Below are 24,557 nucleotides of genomic sequence, written 5' to 3' on the forward strand. Positions count from 1 at the left end.
GTACCTTCCGCAGCCCTTTTAGTCTATGTCCTAGCAGAGTCCAAGGGAACAGGGTCTCCTAAGTGTTCCAATAAACTATCTGCATACGAAGCCTCTGCCAGTTGTGCTGTCCTGTTTTTACAGTGGAATCCTACTGCAGGCGTTAACATGAGAACACAGCAACAGGCCAAAATCAAGGGAGACTAATTCCTTTTCCTTGAAGAGAAGGTGTGGGCTTGCTGACTGGCAAACAGAAATGTAAAAGGATTTAGAATTTACTGTGTCGTGTCAAGTGTCCGGAAAAAGTCAGTGCAGTTCCAGAGTCCTTTGCTGACAAGCAGTCCTTGAAATAAAATATTGAGCACTGAAACAATTTCCTTCATTTTCCTAATGAATTCAGGAGTGAAACTACTGAGGTTAGTAATGGGATTAGGTTCCAATTGATCTGAGAGAGGAATCAAACTCTTAGGTTTTGTTCTTTGGACATATTGGGAAAAGATACCCTTTTGGAAGTAGGAGGTGACACAGAGTTTCGCTGAGAAATAAATAGCATTATTGCTCTGTTTCATGTGGGAAATGGGTTCAAGATGATTGTGTGAGTTGTATATGCTGTGATCGCTCATCAATTCTGCTTCACAGCGGTGGTCTGTAATGCCAAATTTGAAGACATCACTTCCCCAAAATATCTTTTTGCATCTGTTGGCTTTAGGATGGCCTGACCTCACCCTTGCATCTAGCTTCTTCCTAGAAACACCTCATTAATGTAAGCTGAGGACCAAAATTTATTCAGTCCTCTTTCAGACAGAAATCTTGCTGACCTCCAGGAGAGCCAGGCATCAGGTGTGCAGCACTGCTCCCTTGTTGTGTGATAAAGAGCCATGCTTTTGATTCATAGTAAAATGCAATAAAATAAAAAGTCTTAAATCCAGAAGTGTTTTGAAAATTGGAGGAGAGTGGGATTAAATTTTGTGCTATGAACAGTGTGTCGGTATCCAGCTGCATGCTTTGCAGGTGTAGGTAGACAGGAGACTACTCCAGACAACTTCAATCTGAACCTTTGGTATGAAATTACGTGATTGCCTGATTACGGGTCAGGCTCAAAGAGTTGGAGTAAATGAGGTTACATCAGGCTGGTGGCCAGTCACCAGTGGGGTTCCCCAGGCTCAGTTTTAGGGCCAGTGCTCTTTAATGTTTTTATCAATAATCTGGATGCAGGAGACAGAGGTACATTAAGTAAGTTTGCCAATGATACTAAACTAGGAGGAGCTGTGGAGTTCCTTGAAGGTAGAAAGGCCTTACAGAGAGATCTGGGCAATCACTAACTGTATGAAATTTAACAAGAGCAAGTGCCGGATTCTGCACCTGGGATGGAGTAATCCTGGTTTACACACAAATTGGGGGACAAAAGGTTTGAGAGCAACCCTGCAGAAAGATATCTGGGGGTCTGGGTTGATGGCAAGTTGAATATGAGTCAACAGTATAGCCTGGCAGCCAAAAGGGTCAAGAGTGCCCTGTGGTGCATCAAGGACAGCATAGCTACCTGGTCAAGGGAGGTGATTATCCCACTCTACACTGCACTGTGTGCAGTTTTGGGTGCCTCAGTAACAAAGGACATCAAACTATTAGAGTGTGCCCAGAGGAGGGTGACAAAGATGGTAAAAGGTCTCAAGGGCCAGACTTTTGAGGAGCAGCTGAGGTCACTTTGTTTGTTCAGCTTGGAGAAGAGAAGGCTGAGGTGTGACCTCATCCCAGTTTACAGCTTCCTCAGGGGGGCAGTGGAGGTGGAACTGCTGATCTCTCTTTGGTGACCAGCGATAGGACATGAGGAAATGGAAGGGGAAGTTCAGACTGGGCATCAGGAAAAGGTTCTTCACTGAGAGGGTGGTCAATCACTGGAACAGGCTCCCCAAGGAAGTGGTCACAGCACCAAGCCTGCCAGAGTTCAAGGAGCATCTAGACAATGCTTTCAGTCATATGGTTTACTTTTAGGTAGTCCTGCAAGGAGCAGGGAGTTGGACTCAATGATTCTTACAGATTCCTTCCAACTCGAGATATTCTATGATTCTGTGACATGACCTTGAATCAAGAAGTGTGACATATGTCTCAGTTTTACAGACAATTTAAAGACCAGAGGGTAAATGCAGAATTGTTCATTAAGTCCACAGTGATGCAGACTCCAACCACAGTGTGGTAGTGCCTGTGCCACAGCCATGGGGGCACTAAAATACCTTAATGGCTGTGCCCAGCCTCACCTGTGGCTTCCAACCACACCCTGCCCATGGCCCAGGAACCCTGTTTAAGCTCAGTTCTGGGCCTGCAGTCCCAGCTGGAGCTCTGCTGGAAGAGGGCTGGTCTCCAGCATAGCTGGGTCTAGCTCCCCCAGCTTCAGACCTACTCCTGACCTGCAGGCTGACTTTGTAGTGTGACCTCAGACCTGCTTGACCATCAGGGACTTGTCTGATGACCTGGACTCTGGTCTGACCCTGGCTGTGCTCTCGGGTACTGTGGGGTGGGTGCTCGTGAGGTCCCTGCCTTGCCAGCCCTGTTCTCCCCCAGCTCACCATCCTGCATGAGCAGCCAGCCCTTGCTGGCCCATCTCCTGGATGTGGGAGCTGCCACTGCATAAACCCTTAACCCGAGGAATACCTGATATAGAGGCCTCCCACTGAATGAATATGTATTCAAATGAAAGGAGGACAAAATCATTGTCTATACATAAAGTTCAGCCTTTGAGCTCCGCTGCAGCTCTAAATAGACATGGAAGCTAAATACAGGCTTTTCCATACATCTCTCCCTCTGACACTTCAATCGCCTGAGATCTGCTCCATCTGCTGTGAAACCCTGTGGAGAACAACCCCCACGCCCAGGTCTCTATTTAGCTAAATTAGCACTGTGAACTCCCTGGTGGAGCACAGCATCGAACGCGGGAAGGGCAGTGCTAAAAGGCATAAATACCGAAGTTTGAAGATCCAGTACACAGGGAAATACCACAGGCCCAGTAGTCAAATGTGGCAGAAGCCAGGCTGGAATCTGGTTGGTCCTCTTAGACTTCCTTCCAGATCCTTTTCAAGTACTCCAGGCAACCACCTTCACTGTATGTGTTTATTTCATAGCCATTTATCATTTGGGTTTTCCATTTTTCATCCAATCACAAATACTTCCTAAATAAGATAGAAAATGTTCAGATTGCACTTAGATGGGGGGAAAAAAAAAAAAAAAAAGAAGCTGGAAGTAAAACTTCGCTGGATTGTCCCCAGACTCACAGCAGAGAGATAGCATAAAGTCCTCAGTGATTCAGTATCCCTCCTGTCAGCAGTCTGGGGAATCACTCAAGAGCAGCTCCTCTTATAGTAGTTATAATAGTTTCAAGCTTATCTTTGGACAGAAGCCTTCTTTATAATTTTTGCCTTCTCTTTTTATTTGTACTTGCCAAAATGCCTGTGATATTGTTACCAAGACTTTACAGTGCTCCCTAAGGGCAGGAGCTAATACAGCCGTGGTCATTTTATGCTGGGTGAACGGCCAATTGTTCACACTAGAGGGTTTTTTAACCCTCACTAATAACAGCCAAAAGCATTTAAAAGAGAAAAAAGCACTTGAAAGCTTGTCATTTTCTGCCAAACACTTTACACAGAAAAATAGGTTTTGTTAATACCAGTTTTCCCAAGTGTCTCAATTACCTGAAAACACTGCTTAGTTTAAATGCTACAAGCAAATGTAGGAGAGAAACAAACAGTGAAAGCTGCCAAATCTAAAATTGAGAAATCTTATTATAACTTATGGATAGCTCACCCAGTCCCTAATGCTTGAGCCTAGGGAAGGAACATCTGGACGCCATGAACACTTGTGCTGCACTCGTTGGTGACAGTTACCTGTTCCCAGCTTGATCACAGCCCTGAAAGCACTCGCTGCAGGGGGACTGTTCAGATAAGTAATGTTGGGCATCATATTATGTAAGTGTTTGTGTAAACAAACAGAAGCTGGTGCTTAACAAGTACTTTAATTTGGCAAGTCAGATACTGGGAAAAGGGAAACCTTCATTTCCCTTTCAGCATGGGTGATTCTCATCACACCAGATTACCTGTGGGGACTATCCACCAATTCGGACCCGGTTCCTCTAGCACTATTTTTTGCAAAGGTTCAGATCAAGGCTTGGACTCTATTCTCTGCCCCGTCAATCTGTAACAGAGCCATCATTGACCCCCGTGATGACGGCACACGCTGCCACAACGAATCACTACCTCCTTGACGAATTCTTTAACAGCTACGCACAGCAGCAAGGACAAAGCTTGTCGAGGGTTAACGTGTTAAGCCGTGGCAGCAGCACACTCACACACACACACACGTGCACACACACCCCCCCACAGGTTTAACAGCATGGGGGGCCATGGTGGCTACTTTGGCAGGAAGCATGTGCGCTGCCAGGCACGTACACAGAGAGCCCCCAGCAACGTCCCCAGGTACTGGAGCCCACCAGAGACCACCTCAGCCAGTAAGTCCACCCAGGACACCCCTCAACCAAAGGGAGCTATATGCGACCACGACCAATAGATGACCACAGTTCAGATCCAACCCAGGGTGTAAATGGACACCCCCTTCAAGTGGTTCTCCTCGGAGCAGCGCGTCTCTGGCTGGCAGCCCTCCCTTTGCATCGGGACGCCTTCCAAAGTAATTTCCTGGGACTGGGTGTCCTCACCTTATAGGTGAGTGGAACGCACATTTTGTGTCATCGTTCTAAGCTTAGATTAACTCACACACTGTGTAGTATCAGTTCCCAATTGATATCCTGAACCTGTAAATACACTGTGTCTGCCAAAGTGTTTGTAAGATAATTTCCCTGTTCAGTTTGACCATTCCACCTATTTCCTGACCCGACCCCATTAAACATTTTTTAGAAAATATTTTGTCAGTCATACACTTCCATGACATCAGTTTACTGTGGTTTTACTTCATGTATGAGGTCCAAGACATAGGATCAGTAATCAGAGATGAGACTTGCCTCCAGCATGGGAAAGTACTTTAGCTACAGGCATACTTCTGTAATAGAAGTCAGTCTGATACCATAAGTATAATGAAAGCATAATATGCCTCCCAGAGGAAGTTCTTGTGTAGGCAACAAGAATAACTTCCTGCAACAGCCAAATCTTGCTTACTTTTTGACTTGTGTAATTCCATTTAATTAATAAAGCAAATAGGATTAGTGCCTTGGTATTACAAAACAGACCTTGTATTACGTTGACATAAGCCTGTAACAGCAGCCACAAATCATCCGCCAGTTATCAGGTATTCTCGTGGATCTCTTATCACAAAACTGGCATACCTCAGAGAAGGATGAAGCTAATGATCAGCATAGTATGCATTTATGAGAAACAAAACCTACTGCTTTTCTTTTTAACTAAGAAGGTATTTTCATTATTCATTTTAAATATTAGAGTCTGAATCAGTTCATTTCTAGTTAAAAATTCAATCTAACTCACAGTCTAAGCAGAGTGATTTTCTCAGACTGAAAAAAACAACAGAGCTCTGGAGCCTTCTGTGGGGAGGATTCCACAGCCTTTGAAGATCCAAAGTTTGTCGCTTAGATACAGGTTGTTAATCTAAGCCTTCAGGCTATAGAATGAAACAGCCTGGCAAACTAATTTGCTGTGGTTCTGTGATGGGCTTGTTTTAACCACACTGGTGCCCAGCCATTGCAGTTCTAAGCAGTAAGACAAGGCCAACCTGCTTTCCAGATCTGAAGATCAAGTGCCTGTTCACAGGTTAGGGGGTGGGGTGTCAACTGTAAATACCCCCACTTGGATTTACTCTTTGGGATTCATAGCAATTCTGCATTTTCATTCATTCAGCTGAGTTAATTTAATCTTAATGTCCCTCATTATTAGCTTTTATTACAGTGGAGGTATGAAAGCATGGGATAGAAAAGCTCACGTTTTAGGCAAGTACAGTTTGTCCAACATGCTGAAATTTGCTTTCCCTTTCCTGGTTTTGACAAATGTATGTCATGTCTAGTCTCTGGATGGCATTTGGCCCTTGCACAGAGGTTGCTGTACTAGTTACATACTAATACAGAACATGTAGTACATGCAGTACTGTGTTTATGCTGTTATGAAATATAAAGCAAAAACACCTACATATGTTACATGTAAAACTATCAATCATGGGCAGGTCTCCTGATGAGTATTTATAGAGACCAATTTGGCTTTCTAAAGTTTTTTACATTAGTAATAATAGGGTCAATAACATTTCTATGTATATTCAGTATAAGAAAAACACTCTCCTAAGAAGAGGACCAACAAAACCTTGTGTGGGCTGCTGAAAGCCTGTGTAAAACCTAGTTTCAGGAATTAAGAATTAGGAGGAGTGGGTGGTATATTGAGCCTCTGTGAAGGGTGAGTGTAGCTGTAGGGATGTCTGTGCAACACTGAGAGCATTTGTTGCAGCCTGTGCAGGCATACTTGAGCATCATGTCATCTCCCTCGATGCGTACCTATGACAATGAAGTCATGGAAACAGTGGCTTCAGTGCCAGCTAGATGAGGCAGATGGGCACTGTCTACTTATTCTGGCAGCTATATCACATGAAAAAAGCTGTGCTGCTGGGTCTTGGCTGCTTGGTTCTCACCAGACTAGCTGGATTGATACACACATGGGAGGCAATCACCTCTTTGGTTGCAGTATAAGTTTGGGTGACATGCCATGCCTTTGTCCTGGACATGGGATATTCTATGGCTCTACCCAGCCACAGGCAGGGGAATCAGCTCCTTTTCAGTGCCATGACAAGAAAGCAAGAACTGAGGCACTGGCCTGTATCCCCCTCACTCTTGAATCAGATCACCTACTCATGAGGGGAGCTTCTGTCACATGGTCCAACATAGTCTGCATAATATTAAACAATTTTTGTAATCTAGATACCCTCTTGCAGCTGTATTCTCAGAGAAGACAAAGAATGTACAAAGAATATAGTCACTCTGAGTTCTCACTAGCTCTTATAACGCAAAGGGCCAAGTGTTCTGCTTGTTCTGCTTGTTCAGCATCCTTGGATGTAAGGAAAAATGCAGAATGCTGGCATTTCAGTCTCATGCAACTGAAGATCCTCATGCAGCTCAAAGCCTGGTGATTTGCTCCAGAAGAAGTACATCTTGTATTCTTCTACCCAGTATAGGGGAGAAATGGGAGAACCAGGGTAATTAATACACTATTTCATAGGGACCTATCATTATTCTTCAGGTTCTTAGAGTCTACACTGCTGACCAATAGCCTCTTACTTCATGCACGCTTATTGTGGAGGAAGCAATAGTGGTGGTCATCACTCTCTCTTGCATCCTTCATGCCAAGTGCTAAAGTCATACAGAAAATTAGCACAGGTTAATCCTCCCCCCATCCTCTTTTACACAACAAAATTGTTGTTGTGAATCATACATCAGTATACGATGGGATCATACATCAATTTATGAATTGATGAATTATAGGATAGAATTGCCCACAATAACAAGGGACTGGATTTGGTAACTGAATAAGCCTTTTCCACTCTGCTTACTTTCCTGCTCAATGATTTAGCCCATGCACTGTCTGGTCTGAATTCCATGGGATTTCTCCACATACTCAGTTTACGTGAGAAGCTGTATATACTGAATGAAAGGTTCATTAAACATTGGAACTTCCTGGCCTTTTCTTTGCCTTCACCCTTTCCCTTTGATAGCTGAATGTACTGCTTTACTTAAGAAAACCAGAGTGCCCTGGCAGGAGGGAGGCATAACACAAGCACGTGCCCTGAATACGGAGAGTAGTGAGTGCAGCTCTGGCAGCACATCTCATTCCCGACCCTCAGCACCTCTGCCACAGGCACGTCTGCAGGGCTCATCAGGGCAGACTTAGCATGCATAGCAAACACCCTGTACAATGGTGTAACTATGCAAAAAATATCTATTGAGGGGAAAATCGTAGAGCAGTAAGCTCCTTCTCTGCTTAATAGGAATGTGAGGACATGGGTCTTACAAAAGAAAATGCTAATAGTCTGTGTCACTCTGGTCTTTCCCTCTTCAGACTCTTCCTCTCTCTTAAACCTGATGATACCTGTTTATACGTGTTCAGTGAACCCAGCAGTCTTGCACATTCTGGTTTAGACTTATTTCTTGGCTGAGGTGAGCAATGTGAATAAAGCTCTGTATGTAGATCTAGGGGAATCTGAAGGTTGGTTTAAACTTGAAGCTAGGTTACATGGATAAAATAACAATGTAAAAATCTTGTGTTCTGTCTGGTTTAGAATGGAGCGCTCTCGTATCCATTGAAGCATTTTGCTTTAGTGCTTTCAAATAAAGAAATTCTGCATCATACACTGGGAATTTATGACTATGCACACACATATGCACACACAAAGAGTATTTCAACCAATAATAAAAGCTGCTTATTACTAAAAGTGCTATCAAAAGTCAGAAAGCTAAATGGGATATTCAGATCAGCATCAACTAAAGCTGTTTCCCCACTTCCCCAGCACCTCCTTCACATTGTGCTTAACAATGTGATATTATCATGCAAGTTTTACTATAGTTGTAACAGGGCCGAAAATAACTAAAAAACCCTTGGATCCTCATCATTTACTGTGATATCATAACAGTGTTTTTTTACATGTAATTCTTAATCTATTGTATTTTAGGAATGGTTCCTTGATACTGTTAAAGCACCTTTGTAAATTTAATGGATTCACTGTGAATTATTAAGCTTGAACATTATAAGTACTTTTTATAAAAGATTACTTCTCATTGGTGCTTTAATAATTTTAAAATACAGTGACAAATATAAAGCTGAACTTAATATCTCATGTCATCTCTTCATAAAGTAGTGCTTTTGCCTAACAGCATTACCGCTGTCCGAGATGAGTTTGTTCCGCCACGCCACCTGTTAAGAGCTAAGCTGATCTAATTGTTCTGGTGTGTCAGAACGTTTTACATTAATGTTCAGGAGTTTTGCTACCCATGTATTTTGTTCTGTTGCAACTTTTTGGCACATCCTCTCACTTTAAGTGGGGTAATAAGCTTTTAACACTAACACCGAAGGAATATAAACTGTGTTTTTCAAAGCTGTTGTTCTGGGCCATATCTACAAGCTGGGGTGCAGCACAACACAATTTGCATTTCTCAGCACATCAGGGGCTGCTGCACAGGAGAAAGGATTTAGTCCCAGATAGGAGGAGACTTGGAGATGCTGCTCAGATCCTGCAGGCATTGTCACCAGCAGAATGGTGACACCATTCCGTGGTTTCATCCTGCTGAGCAGTCTTGCATTGGCTGGTCCTGACATTTCCAAGAGACAGGAGCTTGCCATCCTCTTCCTGCACTAGGAATCCAGCTGCACAATATCTTCTGTGCAAATTAAATAGTATTGCTGCTGGAACCACCACAAAAAGGGAATTAGTGAAACTTCTATTCCGAGTTTCCTTTAAAAGGCTCATAACATGTAGGTTTTTTAGTGAAATTACAGAAAGACATAACATGTCTTTTCACCCATTCTCAACCACTGTCAAAATCACTAGAGTGCAGGAGATGTTTTCTGATTTGGTGCACGTGTGTGTGAACTCTCTCAGTGTGGGTTACAGGTTATCATGTTAAGCAGTAACACATCCATGTCCACTTAGAGGGCTGTCATCACCACATCTGGTTAGACAGCAGAACCTTTATCTTTTCTGCCTCGTTTTTTAAACCTCTGGCTCTGTTTTCTTGTATTATGAGTACTGAACACCAAGATTTTTTTCATGTGAATCAAAAAAATTATTTTGATTAGACAAAAGGAACGCATTTCATTTTGGGCCAGTTCACTGATCGGAAAATTACTTCTAATTTTTCAGTTAAATCACCAAACCAAAATGAAGTATTCACACAGTTCTTGTAAGTACTTCAATGATGTGCTAGAAGGCTTACTTAAACAGTATTTGTGAAGCACCTAAAGAACTACAGAAATGATGACTAAGATGCATTTATAGCCACTTCTTTTTCTACATCCCACTTCATTGATAGAGGTATGTCTGCCTTCTCACTTCCCTGGCGCTAAACTATGCACCAAAGAACACTAAGGCAACTGTCTCCTTGGGCTTCCTTATATCCAGCTCTGGTTAAGGCTGATGTAATGCAAAAAAAGTGCAACACAAACCGAATAAAAAATCATATTATAAACCAGCTTAAATGTCACAAATTCAGCATCCATTTGTGCCTTTGCCTGTTCATCTCAAAAGCCTGAGCCCCAGACCTTTGGATATGAAAACTTTGTCTACATAGGTTCAGTTTTTAACCTGAACTATCAAACTTGCAAACCTTCCCACTTTCAGTAAAGCTGAAGGTCCCTGGGCATTGGCCAGTGTTTCAGTAAGGTTCACAGGTGGAAATAAACTTCCTACAAAAATGTGTTGGATAAAATCAACAATTTTTAAAATGCTAATCCAGAAGTGGGAATGCATTTGTACTGGACCAGGTGTTGAAGACTTCCGTGTTTGTAAGAGGGTCTCCAGCAGAGGACACTCAGATAGTTCCCGGTTGAATTTCTGTCCGTATTGTGCCACTTCTTGTCCTCAAAGATACGTGGTGGTCTCATGTGTGAACCTTCCTAATGGTTTGGTTGCATAGTTGTACTTATATGAACTTTTTAGCAGTGTTTAAAAGTCTTGCCCTATGCAGTGTAAGTGACATGGTTTAGGCCCAGCCAGCAGCTGAGCGCCATGCGGCTGCTCGCTCACTCCTTCCCCAACATGATGGGGAGGAGAAGTTAACAAAAGGCTTGGGTCGAGATAAGGACAGAGAGAGCTCACTAATTATCATCACGAGCAAAACAAACTGAACTTAGAAAAAGGGATTCGTCTGATTTATTACTAAACAGAATAGAGCAATGAAGAAAAAAAAAAAATCAAGCCTTAAAACACCTGCCCCCACTCCTCCCACCTTCCCGGGCTCAACTTCACTCCCGGCTTCAACCTCCTCCCCCCTCAGCGGCGAGGGGGGGGGGGGGGAGGGGGATGGGGGTTGCGGTCAGTGCGGCGCACGTTGTTTCTGCCGCTTCATTGTCCTCGGGGGGAGGACTCCTCTCATCGCTCCCCTGCTCCAAAATGGAGTCTCTCCCACGGGCTACAGTCCTTCCCGAACTGCCCTGGCGTGGGCTCCCCTCTCCAAGGGTCTACCGGTCTGGACAGGGACTTGCTTCAGCCCGGGCTTCCCACAGGCCACAGCCTCCTTCAGGTGTCTCTACCTGCTCCAGCATGGGGTCCTCCACGGGCTGCAGGTGGAATCTCTACACCCCCTCATCCTCCCTCCATGGGCTGCAGGGGGACAGCCTGCTTCACCATGGTCTTCACCACGGGCTGCAGGGGGATCTCTGCTCCGGTGTCCGGAGCTCCACCTCCCTCCTCCCGCACTAACCTTGCTGTCACACCTCCGCACTTCCCCCTCCAGCAGCAAAAAAAACACCCTTCCCCCCTTCTTAAATATGTTATCACAGAGGCGCTGATTGGCTTGGCCTCGGCCAGGGGCGGGCCCATCTTGGAGCTGGCTGGCATTGGCTCTGTCAGACACTGTGGAAGCTTCTAGAAGCTTCTCACAGGGGCCATCCCTATAGCCCATGCCCCCACCCGCTACCAAAACCTTGCTGCACAAACCCAACACAGTAAGTATTATCTTAAACTAGTTTTTTAAAGCTTGATTGAATCTCCTTGTCCCTTCCTGTGGACAGGGTACTGGCTGAAACCCAACACAGCACTGTCCTACCACTACACTTAAAATTTCATTGCGGTTTTATTTACTTTTAGGCTCTTGAGACATAAAATACGTAAATGAAAAGAAATGGCTTGCTGCTGCTGCTGCTTCATGTTGCTAGGAAACAGACACTGCTCTGTGATGTCATGGAAGCGCAGCATGAGTGTCATAGTGATGCTTGAGAATCTTCCCTTGGGATTCCCAGTCACTCAGTCACTTCCTTTCAGCTGGCTGGCTGTCAGGACAGCCTGGCTGCTAAGGTAGATGGATTCAACTGAAAAAATTACTCAAACTGAGAAAAAAGAATTTAAAATGGAGCTTTCCTCATCGGAAACTTCATGTGATTCTGTTCTGGCCAATGGAGTTGAGCCATCAGGCTTGACTTCTCTCTGTCCACCATGTGACAAAATGGCAGCTAGTGATGCTGCCTTTGGACCTCCAATAGAAGAAGGGTCTTCACAGTCTTCAACTAAGCAACCCTCGTCAAAAAGAGAGCATCTGAATTCATCTGAGGAGGGCTCTTGCAAAGGCCATGCCTCTATATGCCTTAGTTTTCTGAAGAAGCTCTGGGACGTTGTTGACAACGACCTGTTTGAGTCCATTTGGTGGGGTGACAACGGAAAGTCTATAGTGATTCATGAAGAATTGTTTGAAGAGGAAGTACTGGCAAGGAAAGGACGTCTGAAAATTTTTGAAAGTGAGAGCATGAGAAGCTTCGCTCATGAACTCCATCTGCACGGATTCACCCGAAAGCTGTGTGATTTTCCGAAATCGGGTTCGCGCAAGGACTTGCTAGTAGAAGAAAGACTTAGGGAGGTATGTTGGATCCTCTATGTGCAAACTCTCAGAATATTCTAGTGGGACAGATTTCTGTTCCAACGAAACAAGCCTTTACCACGTAGGAGATGAGGATGGTAATAAATGTCCTGATTGTCATTTGTCTCCTTGGCTCATGTTTGGGAGTTTTTGAGGTAGCATTTCTGAGTAGTAGAAATGCTGACAAAAAATATATGTTGGTTACTTCCAATTACTTTGAACGCATAAAATGAAAAGATACTCTCATTGTATCGGGATTTTTTTGTTGTTGTTGTTTGCTGTGTGTCTTGCTGTACCAAATGTGCAGTTTTCTTGTGGCATTTGCTGAAGGCTGAGAAGGTACATGTCAGCATCGTATCATTACCTGCATGTTCATTCCATGCCAAAGTTGCTGAAAAGTAATGGTATTTGGGTTTCTAAGTAAGTTTGTATGCTTTTGAAAATCCTTTGCTTCTCTGCTACCAGCAGCAAACACACGAGGCTGGTGACTGCTTAACAGGACTGATGGCACCTTTTTATTCAGCTGACACTTCAGGTTTAGAATGCCCCGACAGTCCTTTTTTAGCATCCACATTTCTCTTTTGCAATTAAAGTTCTTAGTTATCGTGTCTTTGTGGTTTCTAGTCACAAGGTGGTGGCAACTAACTCTTTTCCTTTGCATTTTTTAGTTTCACTTCTACTACAACCCGAACTTTAGAAGACATTTTCCCTATCAGCTAATGAAGTACAAGCAAAGCTTTAATCTAAAAAATCAAATACCAGCAAGATTTGCGCGGGACATGGCTTTGTACGCACGCCTACAGAAAAGAAAAGCAGATGCTGAGCTTGTGTGGGAAGACACTCCCGAGGAGAAGAGCGGTCCATTCCCAGCAGGTCCAAGGGAGAACAGGCGCACCTCTGCACCCAGGAAGACTGCGCGTGGCAAGGCAGCTGCCCGAGTCAGACGCGCCCGTACATCTGTGCGCACCACCCCTTTGACAAATTCAGGCCCTGCAGCAGCAGTAGACGGGGAGAAGCTCCATCCTCTGCCCCCCTCCCTTTTGCCACAGCACAGCAGCCCCGGCCCGGCTGGCGCCCAGGGTGCTGCTTCTGCTGCCGCTGCCCCAGGTCCGGCCGTGCCCAGCAGCCCCTTCCTACCAGGGCTGGCAGCAGCTGCTGCTCTGTCTGTGCTAAGGCCGCCTCAGGGCCAATCCCCACCATACCAACAGTGCCCGACTTGCACAGGCCCGGATGGCGACCCTGCAGGTAATGGCCTTGGACCCCAGCCCGGGGCGTCCTAGGTACCTTCCGCAGCCCTTTTAGTCTATGTCCTAGCAGAGTCCAAGGGAACAGGGTCTCCTAAGTGTTCCAATAAACTATCTGCATATGAAGCCTCTGCCAGTTGTGCTGTTTTTATAGCCATGCCTGGCCTTGGGCCTTACTCCAGAGTCAGAAGGATTTTCATTGTAATGCAGGGTGTGAATTTTGAAAACCTCTAAAAGTGCCAAAATTAGTGCCTTCCATTTGTTACTCTTCACGCTTGTCTTTAATTCCATATTAGACTTCCAACACTTACTAGTATTTTTCATCTTAAATGAGAGAAAGAAATACTGTAATACTTCATTCAATTTTGTACAAGCACCTTCTATTAAAGGCCTTTCTCTAAAGGCTGCCAGGTCACAGAGCTGTATACTGCAGGCTGCTCCCCCCATCATATGCACATCTAATGTACCTGACCTGTGAATGAGGAAAATCTGGTCCTTTCTGGAAGTTTCAGATTTACGGCACATTACACGCTCTGTGTGCAGACACCTTGTCCAGCAACTCTGCGCCTCTGTCTGAGAAGCCCCTAGGACTGGCCTTATCTCAGATGATTTCTTTGTCAGTGATCCCAACAAATGAAAGGTTAAGAGTGGGCTGTGAGACAGTTGTATTACTGATTGCAGCCTGCTTTCAAGAACCATTTTTCTGAAGGGTCCTACAAACTCTGTCTTCCTCATATAATCAGAGATGTGTGCATCATGTAATATGGTTGTATTTACTCATGGCTTAAATTGACACACACTATATCAACCATGTCTTAAAAAATTGCATTTACTTAGAGTTATTTATATAGGAAAAGTCTAGTAAACATTAATAATTTCCAGTAATAGTCATAAAAATTACATCTTGTTTATTTTGCCTCAAAAGAGCAGTTCTTCAAATGTATTTGCTATTTCAAACAATTAGTTTTGGAAGGGAATCCTAAACAACTCACTGGTATTCAAGATGCTGACTTGTAAACTGCAAGTTTGCATTTAGGCAGGAAAAATAATAGCGAGGGGCAACACCTATGCTTCTGAAGGGATCAGTTCTTCAGGGATGTCCACCTGCCACACATCTTTTCCCCCTCTGGCAGGAATTGGTTCCAGGAGCCATCTTGGATTTGAAACAACAGTCAAGTATTTCTGTTCTAGATTACTGAGGACAGCTTTGTTTTCCAGGTCCAGAATCTTTTCAGGAGGCAAGTTTTCTGGATACAGTGATGTCTCTCCAATGTCAATTAATCCTGTATTATAAAATTAAAATATAAAATTAGTTGGCTGTTTGATCTTGAGAAAAGTTTTCTGAAATTAAACCTCCCAGAGGACATACTAACCAGCTAATTTGTTACCAGAAGAACACAATATGAAGCATGCACACCTCAAACCACCGTCATTCACTGCAGAAGATGGCCTATGTGACCGAACTTAGGTAGGTGAAGAACAGGTGAAGCATGCAGTTATAATATTCACAACTCAGTGATACAGTTAAAAGAAGCCTGCATCTAAGGAGATACTGCTGCTACCTGAACTCTTGCACTACGTTTGGCCTTGAAACAGCTTCATTAAAAATAAAACTATTAACATTTTAAAATCATTAAACTATATGGAAGTTCCTGCTCCCTGGAACCCTTTTAATGTTATGACATGGAATTTCTGTATAGCTTAATGGTTAAAAACATTAAAAGAAAGATCAAAGAAGCTTTGATACCTACTCCACAATTTAGTGTGCAATTTATGTCAAGGTTACAAATTTGCATATTCCTTTGTACCTAACAATTTTCACTACTGTAGAACCACAACAATTTTTTGGTGTATGTGATAGAAGTAATTTGTTGTGCAGGAATAGCTAAAAACAATCAAATGAGAATGCAAGACAGATGGTGTAACAAAAGATACCTACAAGAAAAGGGTGCAAAATGAGTGCTGGATAAAACCTTTGTAAGTATACAGTGCAGCAACATACATTGTATTTCAGCACAATATATGCAAAGAAACACTACTCCATCCTAACTTGGTGTTACAGAAACAAACTTCTTCGCTTTTCAAATAACAAGAGGGATAGAGCATTTGTAGAACTGAAATAGGATTTATTTATGTGATACTCTAACATGACATGCAAAGCACTGCAATGTCATGACTTAACTTGACTACGAGTACTGTAAAATGGTTTCAGCAAGAGTTCCTAAGCTCAAAATGCAAAAAGTGTGGAATTGACATTGATTATCATGAAACAAAATAATATGCAACCCACTTTAAACTATCTTACCGTATGACAAGTTAGCACAAATCAATTTTATTTCTTGTACAGACTAGAGTTGTAGGCTAAAGTGAGTGTACATTTCCAACACAATGAAAAATAATAAATTTCATTCACGACTTCCCTCACTGACTTCAGCTTACACTTCTAAGGATTGAAATAACCCCCCAGTCACAACTCAGGCACCACTCCTTCAAAGTTAAAGCAATGTTATAACGAGCGTAACTGTGTAAAGCAGATGTGTATTGACTGAAGCAATTAATGGATTGAAAGCTTGCTTGGAAAATATAATCCAACATTGCTTACCCGCAATAACTCCTCTGCCAAATTTTTCCCCTTCATCCAACAAATCTTGCACTTGTTTTGGTGTCATACCAAACCTATTCAAAAGAATTGCTCTCCATGTTTCATCTTGCCAGTCCTTAACAGCTATATGAACGGCAATGGTGCAGTTCTTGTAGTCTGCTAGCAAAGGATGCCAGCGAGTCTCTACTGTTTTGACTTTGTTTAAAACTAATCCTGCATAGGGTTGTCGGAAGGAAAGGCAACCGAATTTCATCGTTTTCCTTGCATCAGAACCCGTTTATTTCCTATAAACAAGCAGACACTCTGAGATTAGTCTTTACAAACGCGCCCGTGCCCACGACAAACTAACAGATCTGCTTGAGCAACTGCCCCGAAGACCAGGACGCTGCGCGCTGCCTCCCGGGGGCGGGTTTTCCACTCCGCGGGGCCCGGGTTTGCACAGGCCGCCCTGGGCTGGCGCTGCTGGAACAGCGCGCCAGAAACCACCCCGGCCTCGGAGGGGGACCCGCGGCACCGCCGGGCTGGTACCCACGACCGGAGTCACTGCCTCCGCGGGCGGGAGTTAACGGGGCACCACGGCGCTGCCCGGCCCGGCCCGGCCCCGCAGGCCGCGCTCGGGAGCCGGTTGCTCCCGCGGCCGGAAGGGGTTTAAAAGCCCGCTCCTCAGCGGGTAGCCCGGGGTTGGCTTTGGAGGAATGCACTCCTCTGCGGTCATCGCCACCAGGGCCTGCGTCCCGCTCCCTCCCACGGCGAGCGCTCCGTCGCCTCTCAGCCATGGAGGCCCGGGGCCGCCTCCTACCTGGTTCCGCCAGCTCCGCACCCTTCCCTCCGCTCGCGCGGGGCCGGCAGGCCGCGCTGCCGCCCCGCTTGGTGCCGCGGGGGGAAGGTGGGTGACGGGGGCGGAGGGCGGCCCCTGCTGCTGCCGCTGCTTGTGGGCGGTGTCGCCTGCGCCCCGCGGTGACACGGGGCGGGGGGCGGGTTCCCGCGCTGCGCCTCTGCTGCGGCGTATGCCTTCCGCTGGTGCCTGTCCGGGGCCGGGGGGGGGCATGGCCTCACGCGTGGGGGCCGCCGGCGGCCTCGTCCAGCGTCCTGCTGCGCTGCTGAGGGGGGAGAGGCAGGCACCTAGCCCCGCGTGTTTTCTCTTCGTTTTTTGTTGCTTATGCCGCGAAAAGGGCAGCTGTCCGGCACCCCGCTTCCCGCTGGGAAGTGAGGGTGGCAGTTAAGGCCTGGCGAAGGCTTTCCAGGGGAGCGTGGCGCTCGGGGTGTGTTTTGGTGGCTGCTGAGGGGAGAAGGGAGCTGCAGTGTCTGCTGCTGGGACTGCCTGTGGGGCCTTGGCTCTGGCCATGAGCTCTGCCCGTGCTCACCGCCACAGCCCCCTGGCAGTAAAATGGCAGCAGAACCTCTCCGGAGTGCCCTTCCCTGCTGTGGTGTGGCCCCGGTGCCCACAGCGGGAGGGCTGTGCGGGGGGGGCCCGTGCTTCCAGAAGTAACTAAAAGCCATTTGGCACATTAAAAACTTGGTGGTCTCTTACCCTGCTGTGTTCTTTGGCCAATAGCTCATTTTGTATGAAATTCCCCAAAGTGTTTTCATTCAACCATATTCCTCAAGGAGAATCTTGTATACTGTCGCAGCTTGAAATGTGTGTTTTGCATCAATGTGTTGCCTTTCTAATACAAATATTCTGAACAACACAGTTACTGTTTGACAACAGAGGTTTTATCTGTGGTAGTCTGTTGTGACCCTGGTAGGCCACCATCGGCAGTCGGTGAAGGCCTAGGGAACACAATAAAAATCAGACAGCAAAGGATAACGTGGAAAAAAAAAAAGTGTTAAAATAGGTGTATATTTGTTCAGTTTTAATGAGTAACCAACACGTATTATGTTGGTGAACGTGTGTTTTAACAGAGTTAATTTCCAACATGGACAAATAAAGTGACCTTATTAAGGCAAACCCTGATGCTGAATAGCAAGAGGCTGTGAAAATGGCTACTAATGCAGCAAGCTGAGATCCTGCCTGAATTTTTGCAGGTACGGAAGATAAAAAATGCATCTGTAATCCAAATAGAAATCACAGGAGAGTCATCTTTCCTGTGGAGCCGCATCTATCAGTTGAGGGTTGTAAATATGAGAAGCATTTGGGGAGTTTTTCCATGCATGCAGCGTTGTAGAGAAAGAAGGGAGGACAGAAAGGAGGAAAGAACATTAACGAAAAGTAACGAGTTTGCAGTGGAAGTAAAGAGAGACAAGAGAACAAAGGAGGAAAACTGGGAGAGATGGAAAAGAAAAATTAGTAATATTTACAAAGGAGAAAGAAAGCGATCACCAAAATAAAATCCTGATTTTGAATATTGTTTTCAGTAACTTAGAATTTTTCCTATGCTCTATTGAAACACATTTTTTTAAACCATGAGAAATCTCAGAATTATTTTAATAATTGCAGGAACTCAGAGATGGAAAGAGAAAAGTGACCTGTCAGAGTTCCACTGAAAGAGAAATGGGCTGTTCCTTTACTTAAGAAAGGCAGAGGAACTTCATACAGCAAAAGGTAAGATTAAAGAGGTTTCTTTGGTTTTGTTTTGTGGTTTGTTTTTTTTTTCGGTTAATCATGCAGGTCTATGACTTTGTGAATAGCAGGTATTTATCAGTAAAACTTTGCCTGTAACCTTAGTATTCTGTAACTGCACTGGACAGCATGGTTAGATGATTCTTTTCTGATGGTAAGCACTTCAGATAGCTTTTATGATAGCTGGTTTTGGTGTACACTTCAAATATACCTTCAGTGAATGCCATGTATTCTAAAGTATTTTACAGCTGATAAACTTTAACTGTTGAGACCTATTTTTTCTTATTACCATTTTCTGAAATTTCTGCTGTTCTCATTATCCTTGTTTTCCCTGAATATTTCCAATATCATGTTCAAGAAGTTCCAGATGAAGTCATTCCGGTCCTTTATATGATGCCATAATAACAAGAGAAAGTAATAGATGATGTGAATTTAGGGTCATTGTAGTGTTTACAGGGTTATTATTTTAAATGTTCTTTGGCTTTAAGCTATTTCCATCATACTAGGTGTGCATGGTTAGTTGAAGAACCTGTTGAATCTGTTTAGAGTCGCAAGTATGTAATGAGCTTTCATGCTTTTTTGGGGGGATTTGCTTCTGGCATTTTTCCACTGTATAACTGCAGTTTATGTGATAGTTATTTTGGGGAAAATACAGGCCAAAATTTTTTTGTGTTGTGTGTTAGCTTTTGTTTTATGCTGATGTAACTTATAGCAGGATTTGTATCATGTGTTTCCTTGCATAAATAAAATACATTTTTCCTGATTTAAGCAAAAATCTCCGAGGTACTTAAAATCTCAAGTCTAACAGTTCTAAATAAAATGTGAATAGCACAAGGCTTGTGTGCTACTACCATGCTGAAAATACTGTATCAGAAAACTAGCTTTCTTGATTTGTAGAAACCTTGTTCAATACATTGTGACACTCACTGGAAGACTTCAAAACTATTTATAGCAGCACCTAAATAAGGCCCTGAAAATAGCAAATTTTGTGTATGTGTTCAGCCTTTTGTGTGATGAGTGGTAAACTGTTTGTAGTAGGTTTCCTCAGGATATAAGATAATGATTTGAAGTATACAGCAGTGAATATGAAAAAGAAAATTCATTCTGATCTTAGCAGATGATCAGCTTCTGTTTGACATCTCAGATGCACGTAATTGTTTTTTGGTCACTGCAGCTTTCACGTGCTAACACCAATCCAAAATAATCTAATCTTGGCCTAGTACCTCACATGATCTCAACAAGAGGAAATTCTACAAGTGTGGTCCATACTCCTCTAAAGTATGCTTTATTTCAGTGTCTCTAAAATAGTTTTCCTTAGGGTGTTCCTAATTTTACTTTTGATAGAATAAAAACTGCCTAATTCCAATTACAGAATGTGTTACTGTTTTCTGTGGAGCTAAAACCATGCCTAGTACATCATTTATAAGGACTCGGTTCTGATCTCATCTAGATAGGCAAGCATTGCTGTATTTCTTGTTAAATTTGCTTAGTAGCTGATTTTACATGATTCAGTACACAGCAATATGTGCTGGGGATATCTTGGGTCAAAATCAGGTCAAAGTACTTGATCAGATACAGTTCATTTCAGAAGTGGGTAAAGATATGGTGCAGTATGTTCCAGGATATTGGCGGTCAAAACTGAAGTTTCAGGTGTTAATACAATACAATTATTTGTAATTCCCAGGTTATTAAGTGGTCACTACTTAATAATTGACATTCACAGGAAGCTGGGATATGTTGACATATGAACATCCATTGCATTTTCCTGCACTTTAGAACATCAAACAATGCGAAGTGTGATGCTGTGTCTCCATATTCTTTTGGCAGCAATTCCATCTTTAGGACTTCTGCCAACCTTCTACGTTTTGCCCTTAATTTTACTCTGTCTCTCATTCTAACATTGTAGTTTACAAAGCCTCAGTACCTGCTGGAAAACCAGCTTCATATTATTCTTATACCCAAATAAAGAGTTTATAATTTTTAGATGAACTAAAATACTTACATTTTACCATGCTGATGTATATTTCTTTGTGTATATTGTGAGAAATGATGACTGTCTTAAGTGTTTTAGTAAACATATCTCCAGCTTCTTTAGATGATTCTCGTATTTCCAGATTTGTTGCAACACCGTGTTTTCTGAACAATTCTCTGAAAATGTGAATCTGTGGTTCCCTCTTCTTTTGAACACATCCCCCACGAGTAGAGTACATTTCTGGTTTGTAACATATCACTGACATTACTACCCTTGTCAAAAGTTTTGGCATTACAAAAATCAGTAGTCATACTTTTGTTGGTTACTTATAGTAGAGTTTTCCTGTGTCTGAGAAATATTTTAATGAGGTTTCTCAGCGTGGTGGTAAAAAATGCAGCTGTATTTGAGTGCTATTCAAGAATATAAGGCATACATACTAAACTTTCTCTTATGCAAGTTGCAGTATGTTTTTGTAACAGATGATGTGTATATTGCAGATCTTATAAGAACATACACACTGTTCTTTTTTGAAATACCCAACATGAAAGCATAAGGTAGAGTGAGCATTAGCCTCTACATTTGTTTGCAGTCAAAAATACTGCCTTTCATAATGGTATGTTGTAGTAACTGTATAGCGGTGTGTAGTAGCTAATATACTAGAAGTTTTCTCTGATTTAATGAATGTAACTTCTTGTCCATATCATGGTTCCTGTATAGAAAAAAACCACTGGAAAACTTTTCCTTTGTTTATCGATATTAACGGAGGTAGTGTCATTTGAAAATCAAGTGTGTTGCTGTGATGTGAGAAAGCCTTGCTTTCTTGATTTTGAATTAGCTCCATAAATCAAATTAAAAAGCATTATTTCTTTTGTACAGAACAAATACACTTACTGGACAAAGACTGCAAGGAAACTTTCTGGCACATTGCCAGAAATTAAAAATAAATCTAATGTGCTTTGACTGTGCTAGGTGTTCTTTTCTGTTTGCTTTCTTCTGTTCAAGCAGTTGAGTGCCTTCTAACTTCAAACGCTTGAATACAGACAGAATAAATGGCTTGAGAAAAATACCTGCATGCACATCTTTTTAGAAAGTGCTTTGGTTGATAGGGAAACATGCAAGCTGGACAAAGATGAATTGTGAGAGAGAGATTTAAGAGGGATCCATTTTCTGGGGTCAAACAAATTAACATTTAAAACAGCTTCTAGTCACATAGTTGCAGCCTAGGTGGAAACTTCAGAAACTCTTTTCAAATCCTCCTTTGGCTATGGGAGACGTTAACTTTTTTGAGCTTATACATAGGGATTTTTGGTGAAGGGACACGTGTTTAGTCACATTCCTACTGAGGATGCACCTGAAGCTGCACACATTGTTTCTGTAGCTTTGCAGGGTATTCGGTGGAAGAAAGAGCCAGCAGTTCACATGTACTGAGACAGACTAGATGTGATGCAAAGTAGCACCAGGGATCTTTATTAACATGGGATTTGAACTGCTAAGCTTCCATTGTAGATGAGTTTTTTTCAGCCATTTCATTGCAAATAACTGGGCTATTCGACTGGGTGATAATTTATCTCAGAAAAAAATAGAACATACATAATACCTAGGTGAGTCTCTGTGTACTTTGAACATTATTTCAGGGCTATTCACGTTGCATTCCAGTCTCTGACTTTATGGCACCCTTAGTCCTCAAAAGTTGCCACAAGTGCCTGATTTTTATACTCATCTGGGACAAGGAGTCTAAATTGTTATTTCTCTCCAGAATATTACAATCTGATTAAAAAGTTTTCCAAACACTGATGTTATGATTTGGAGCTTTTGGAGTAAGTGAGGTCCAAAGATTTCTGATAGGCCTATGTCTTTGCTTCCTGCAGCTATGCTTATTTTTTGGTGTTATTTAAAGCAGCTAAATATGTATATAAGGTACCACTCTGCGCTTTTTTTGAATGAAAGGTTCTTCTCAGTACTATACAACGTGCTAGACACCCCTGAACCACCACTTCTTCCCAACATATGCAATGTCCTGCCTTGTCCCTTTTGCATCAGGTCTTGCTGCTGAATTTTCCATGTATTTGAATTCGGAGTCATTTGTGAGCATGAGACAGGCCAGGTCTGCTGGTGAATTTTATCTGCCTAGTGATTTATTTCTAAACTCTGTTACTAATATTCAGATACCATCCTGGTCCTTCTGCTTTTCTGAAGGTTAAAAGAAGGTTGTAACTGTAGGCTGAACACCAAGCTAGCTGATCGAGAAACATCTTGTGTAGCTTTCTGTAGCAATATTTTGTTTTGTGTTTTTTTTTTTTGTTTTTTGTTGAGATATGTGGCTTCATGCTGAGGTAATCTGCAAGGGAAGGAGAGCTTGTAGTAATGAGCTCTCCTTCCCCTGCTGATAATTATGTCCAATCCACAGGCAATTCGTATGCAGCCACATACTGCATTCAAATATTTTTAAAGATAAGACTGATCAACACCTTTGTATGGCCATGGGTCTATGACCAGGGTTCATGCCCTCTAAAATGCTGAAACCTTTTTTGTGTTGAATCTGCACTCCTGCTATAAAGGGGGTAGGTATCCTTACTTTTTCTGATTGATGCTGTCCATCCAGCTTTGTAATTCTTTCAGTTTTTAATCTACTTTCAGATGTAAGGTGTTACTAGAAGTTTTGAAAGGTCGTTTAGAGCTATTTCTAATAGATGGAAAGTTCGCACTACCTGTCGCAGCTAAAATAGGAATGACTTCCTTTGTTTCCTTAGTAACATCTACCTTATATGACACTTACAATGCTTAGGAATTCTTCAACAATTTCTACTGTGTTGGCTAAGTCCCTTTGGTTCTGTCTCATCAGGAGACACTTAAGAAAGAGGAGAAAACGAATTGCCTCACCATTCTGAATTAATCACAAAAGATATTCCTGGCAAGAACTACAAGTAAAAGAATTCATGTGCAGAAGCAAATGCATTTTCAAACTGGTCCTGTGTGTTCTTTTGTAACTAAAACATTACTTTTTGGCTATTGATAAAACACTAATAAGAATGGAAAAATGCAGTTTTCATCTCTGAATTCAAATTGCTAGCAAACTGACTAGCAAACACTATCTTTCCTGAGAGAAGTCCTTCCACAGCAGAAGTCAATCTAGTTCTGTTTCTTCTTGGGTTTTTTGGTTGGAGTGTTTTGGTGGGATGTTTTTTTGTTTGGGTGGGTTTTGTTTGGTTTTGTTTTGAAATACTGTTGTTAATACAGGCTGTGTTAGAGAAGGCACTAATAGATGGGTTGTTATATTACTGGAAAGGATGTTATTAAAGAATTCAGGAAAGATATTGCTTCTAGGTGATACAGCTTTTTTCTCTGTTCTTACTGTCTAAAAATATTTGAGATAAAATGGAAACTTGTAAGATATGCATATAAATGCCTGTATAGACTTGATATGCGTGTTTATGATCATGATGATTAGAAAAATGTATAAAAGCCAAATTTAGAACTGATTGGTTTGCTGTGCGATATTTAAAACTGTTTTTAGCATTCTACATAAGATTTAAAAATAGTTAACTTCTGACTTGCTCTTTCTAATAAGCACATGTGTGTATGTTACTTTAGTGAGTTTTATGGGTTTGACTCCACTAATAACCATTTTATCTGTTTGTGGTTGTTGGTTT

General features: G+C 42.7%; 3 protein-coding genes across 5 annotated transcripts in view; 2 read left to right on the top strand and 1 right to left on the bottom strand.

Moving 5' to 3' along the window:
• Positions 1-11,918: 11,918 nt before the first annotated feature.
• LOC142603368 (uncharacterized) lies at positions 11,919-13,806 on the top strand. The gene is made up of 2 exons (XM_075763435.1): positions 11,919-12,526; positions 13,195-13,806. Exons 1-2 carry the CDS (start codon positions 11,975-11,977, stop codon positions 13,804-13,806), a joined length of 1,164 nt encoding a protein of 387 aa, XP_075619550.1. The 5' UTR covers positions 11,919-11,974.
• An 852-nt stretch (positions 13,807-14,658) lies between these two features.
• LOC104630172 (protein EOLA1) lies at positions 14,659-17,638 on the bottom strand. The gene is made up of 3 exons (XM_075763462.1): positions 17,172-17,638; positions 16,373-16,656; positions 14,659-15,053 (listed from the first exon to the last, which is right to left on the bottom strand). Exons 2-3 carry the CDS (start codon positions 16,623-16,625, stop codon positions 14,836-14,838), a joined length of 471 nt encoding a protein of 156 aa, XP_075619577.1. The 5' UTR covers positions 16,626-16,656; positions 17,172-17,638; the 3' UTR covers positions 14,659-14,835.
• MAMLD1 (mastermind like domain containing 1) overlaps positions 16,834-24,557 on the top strand; it is a 276,227-nt gene continuing 268,503 nt past the window's right edge. For all 3 annotated transcript variants that reach the window (XM_075763456.1, XM_075763457.1, XM_075763459.1), the window contains exons 1-2: positions 16,834-17,258; positions 18,813-18,917. The gene's annotated coding sequence lies outside the window, so the exon portion shown is untranslated. The remainder of the gene's footprint in view (positions 17,259-18,812; positions 18,918-24,557) is intronic.

Source organism: Balearica regulorum, chromosome 11 (genome assembly GCF_011004875.1).
Source record: "Balearica regulorum gibbericeps isolate bBalReg1 chromosome 11, bBalReg1.pri, whole genome shotgun sequence".
Lineage (NCBI taxonomy): Eukaryota > Metazoa > Chordata > Aves > Gruiformes > Gruidae > Balearica > Balearica regulorum.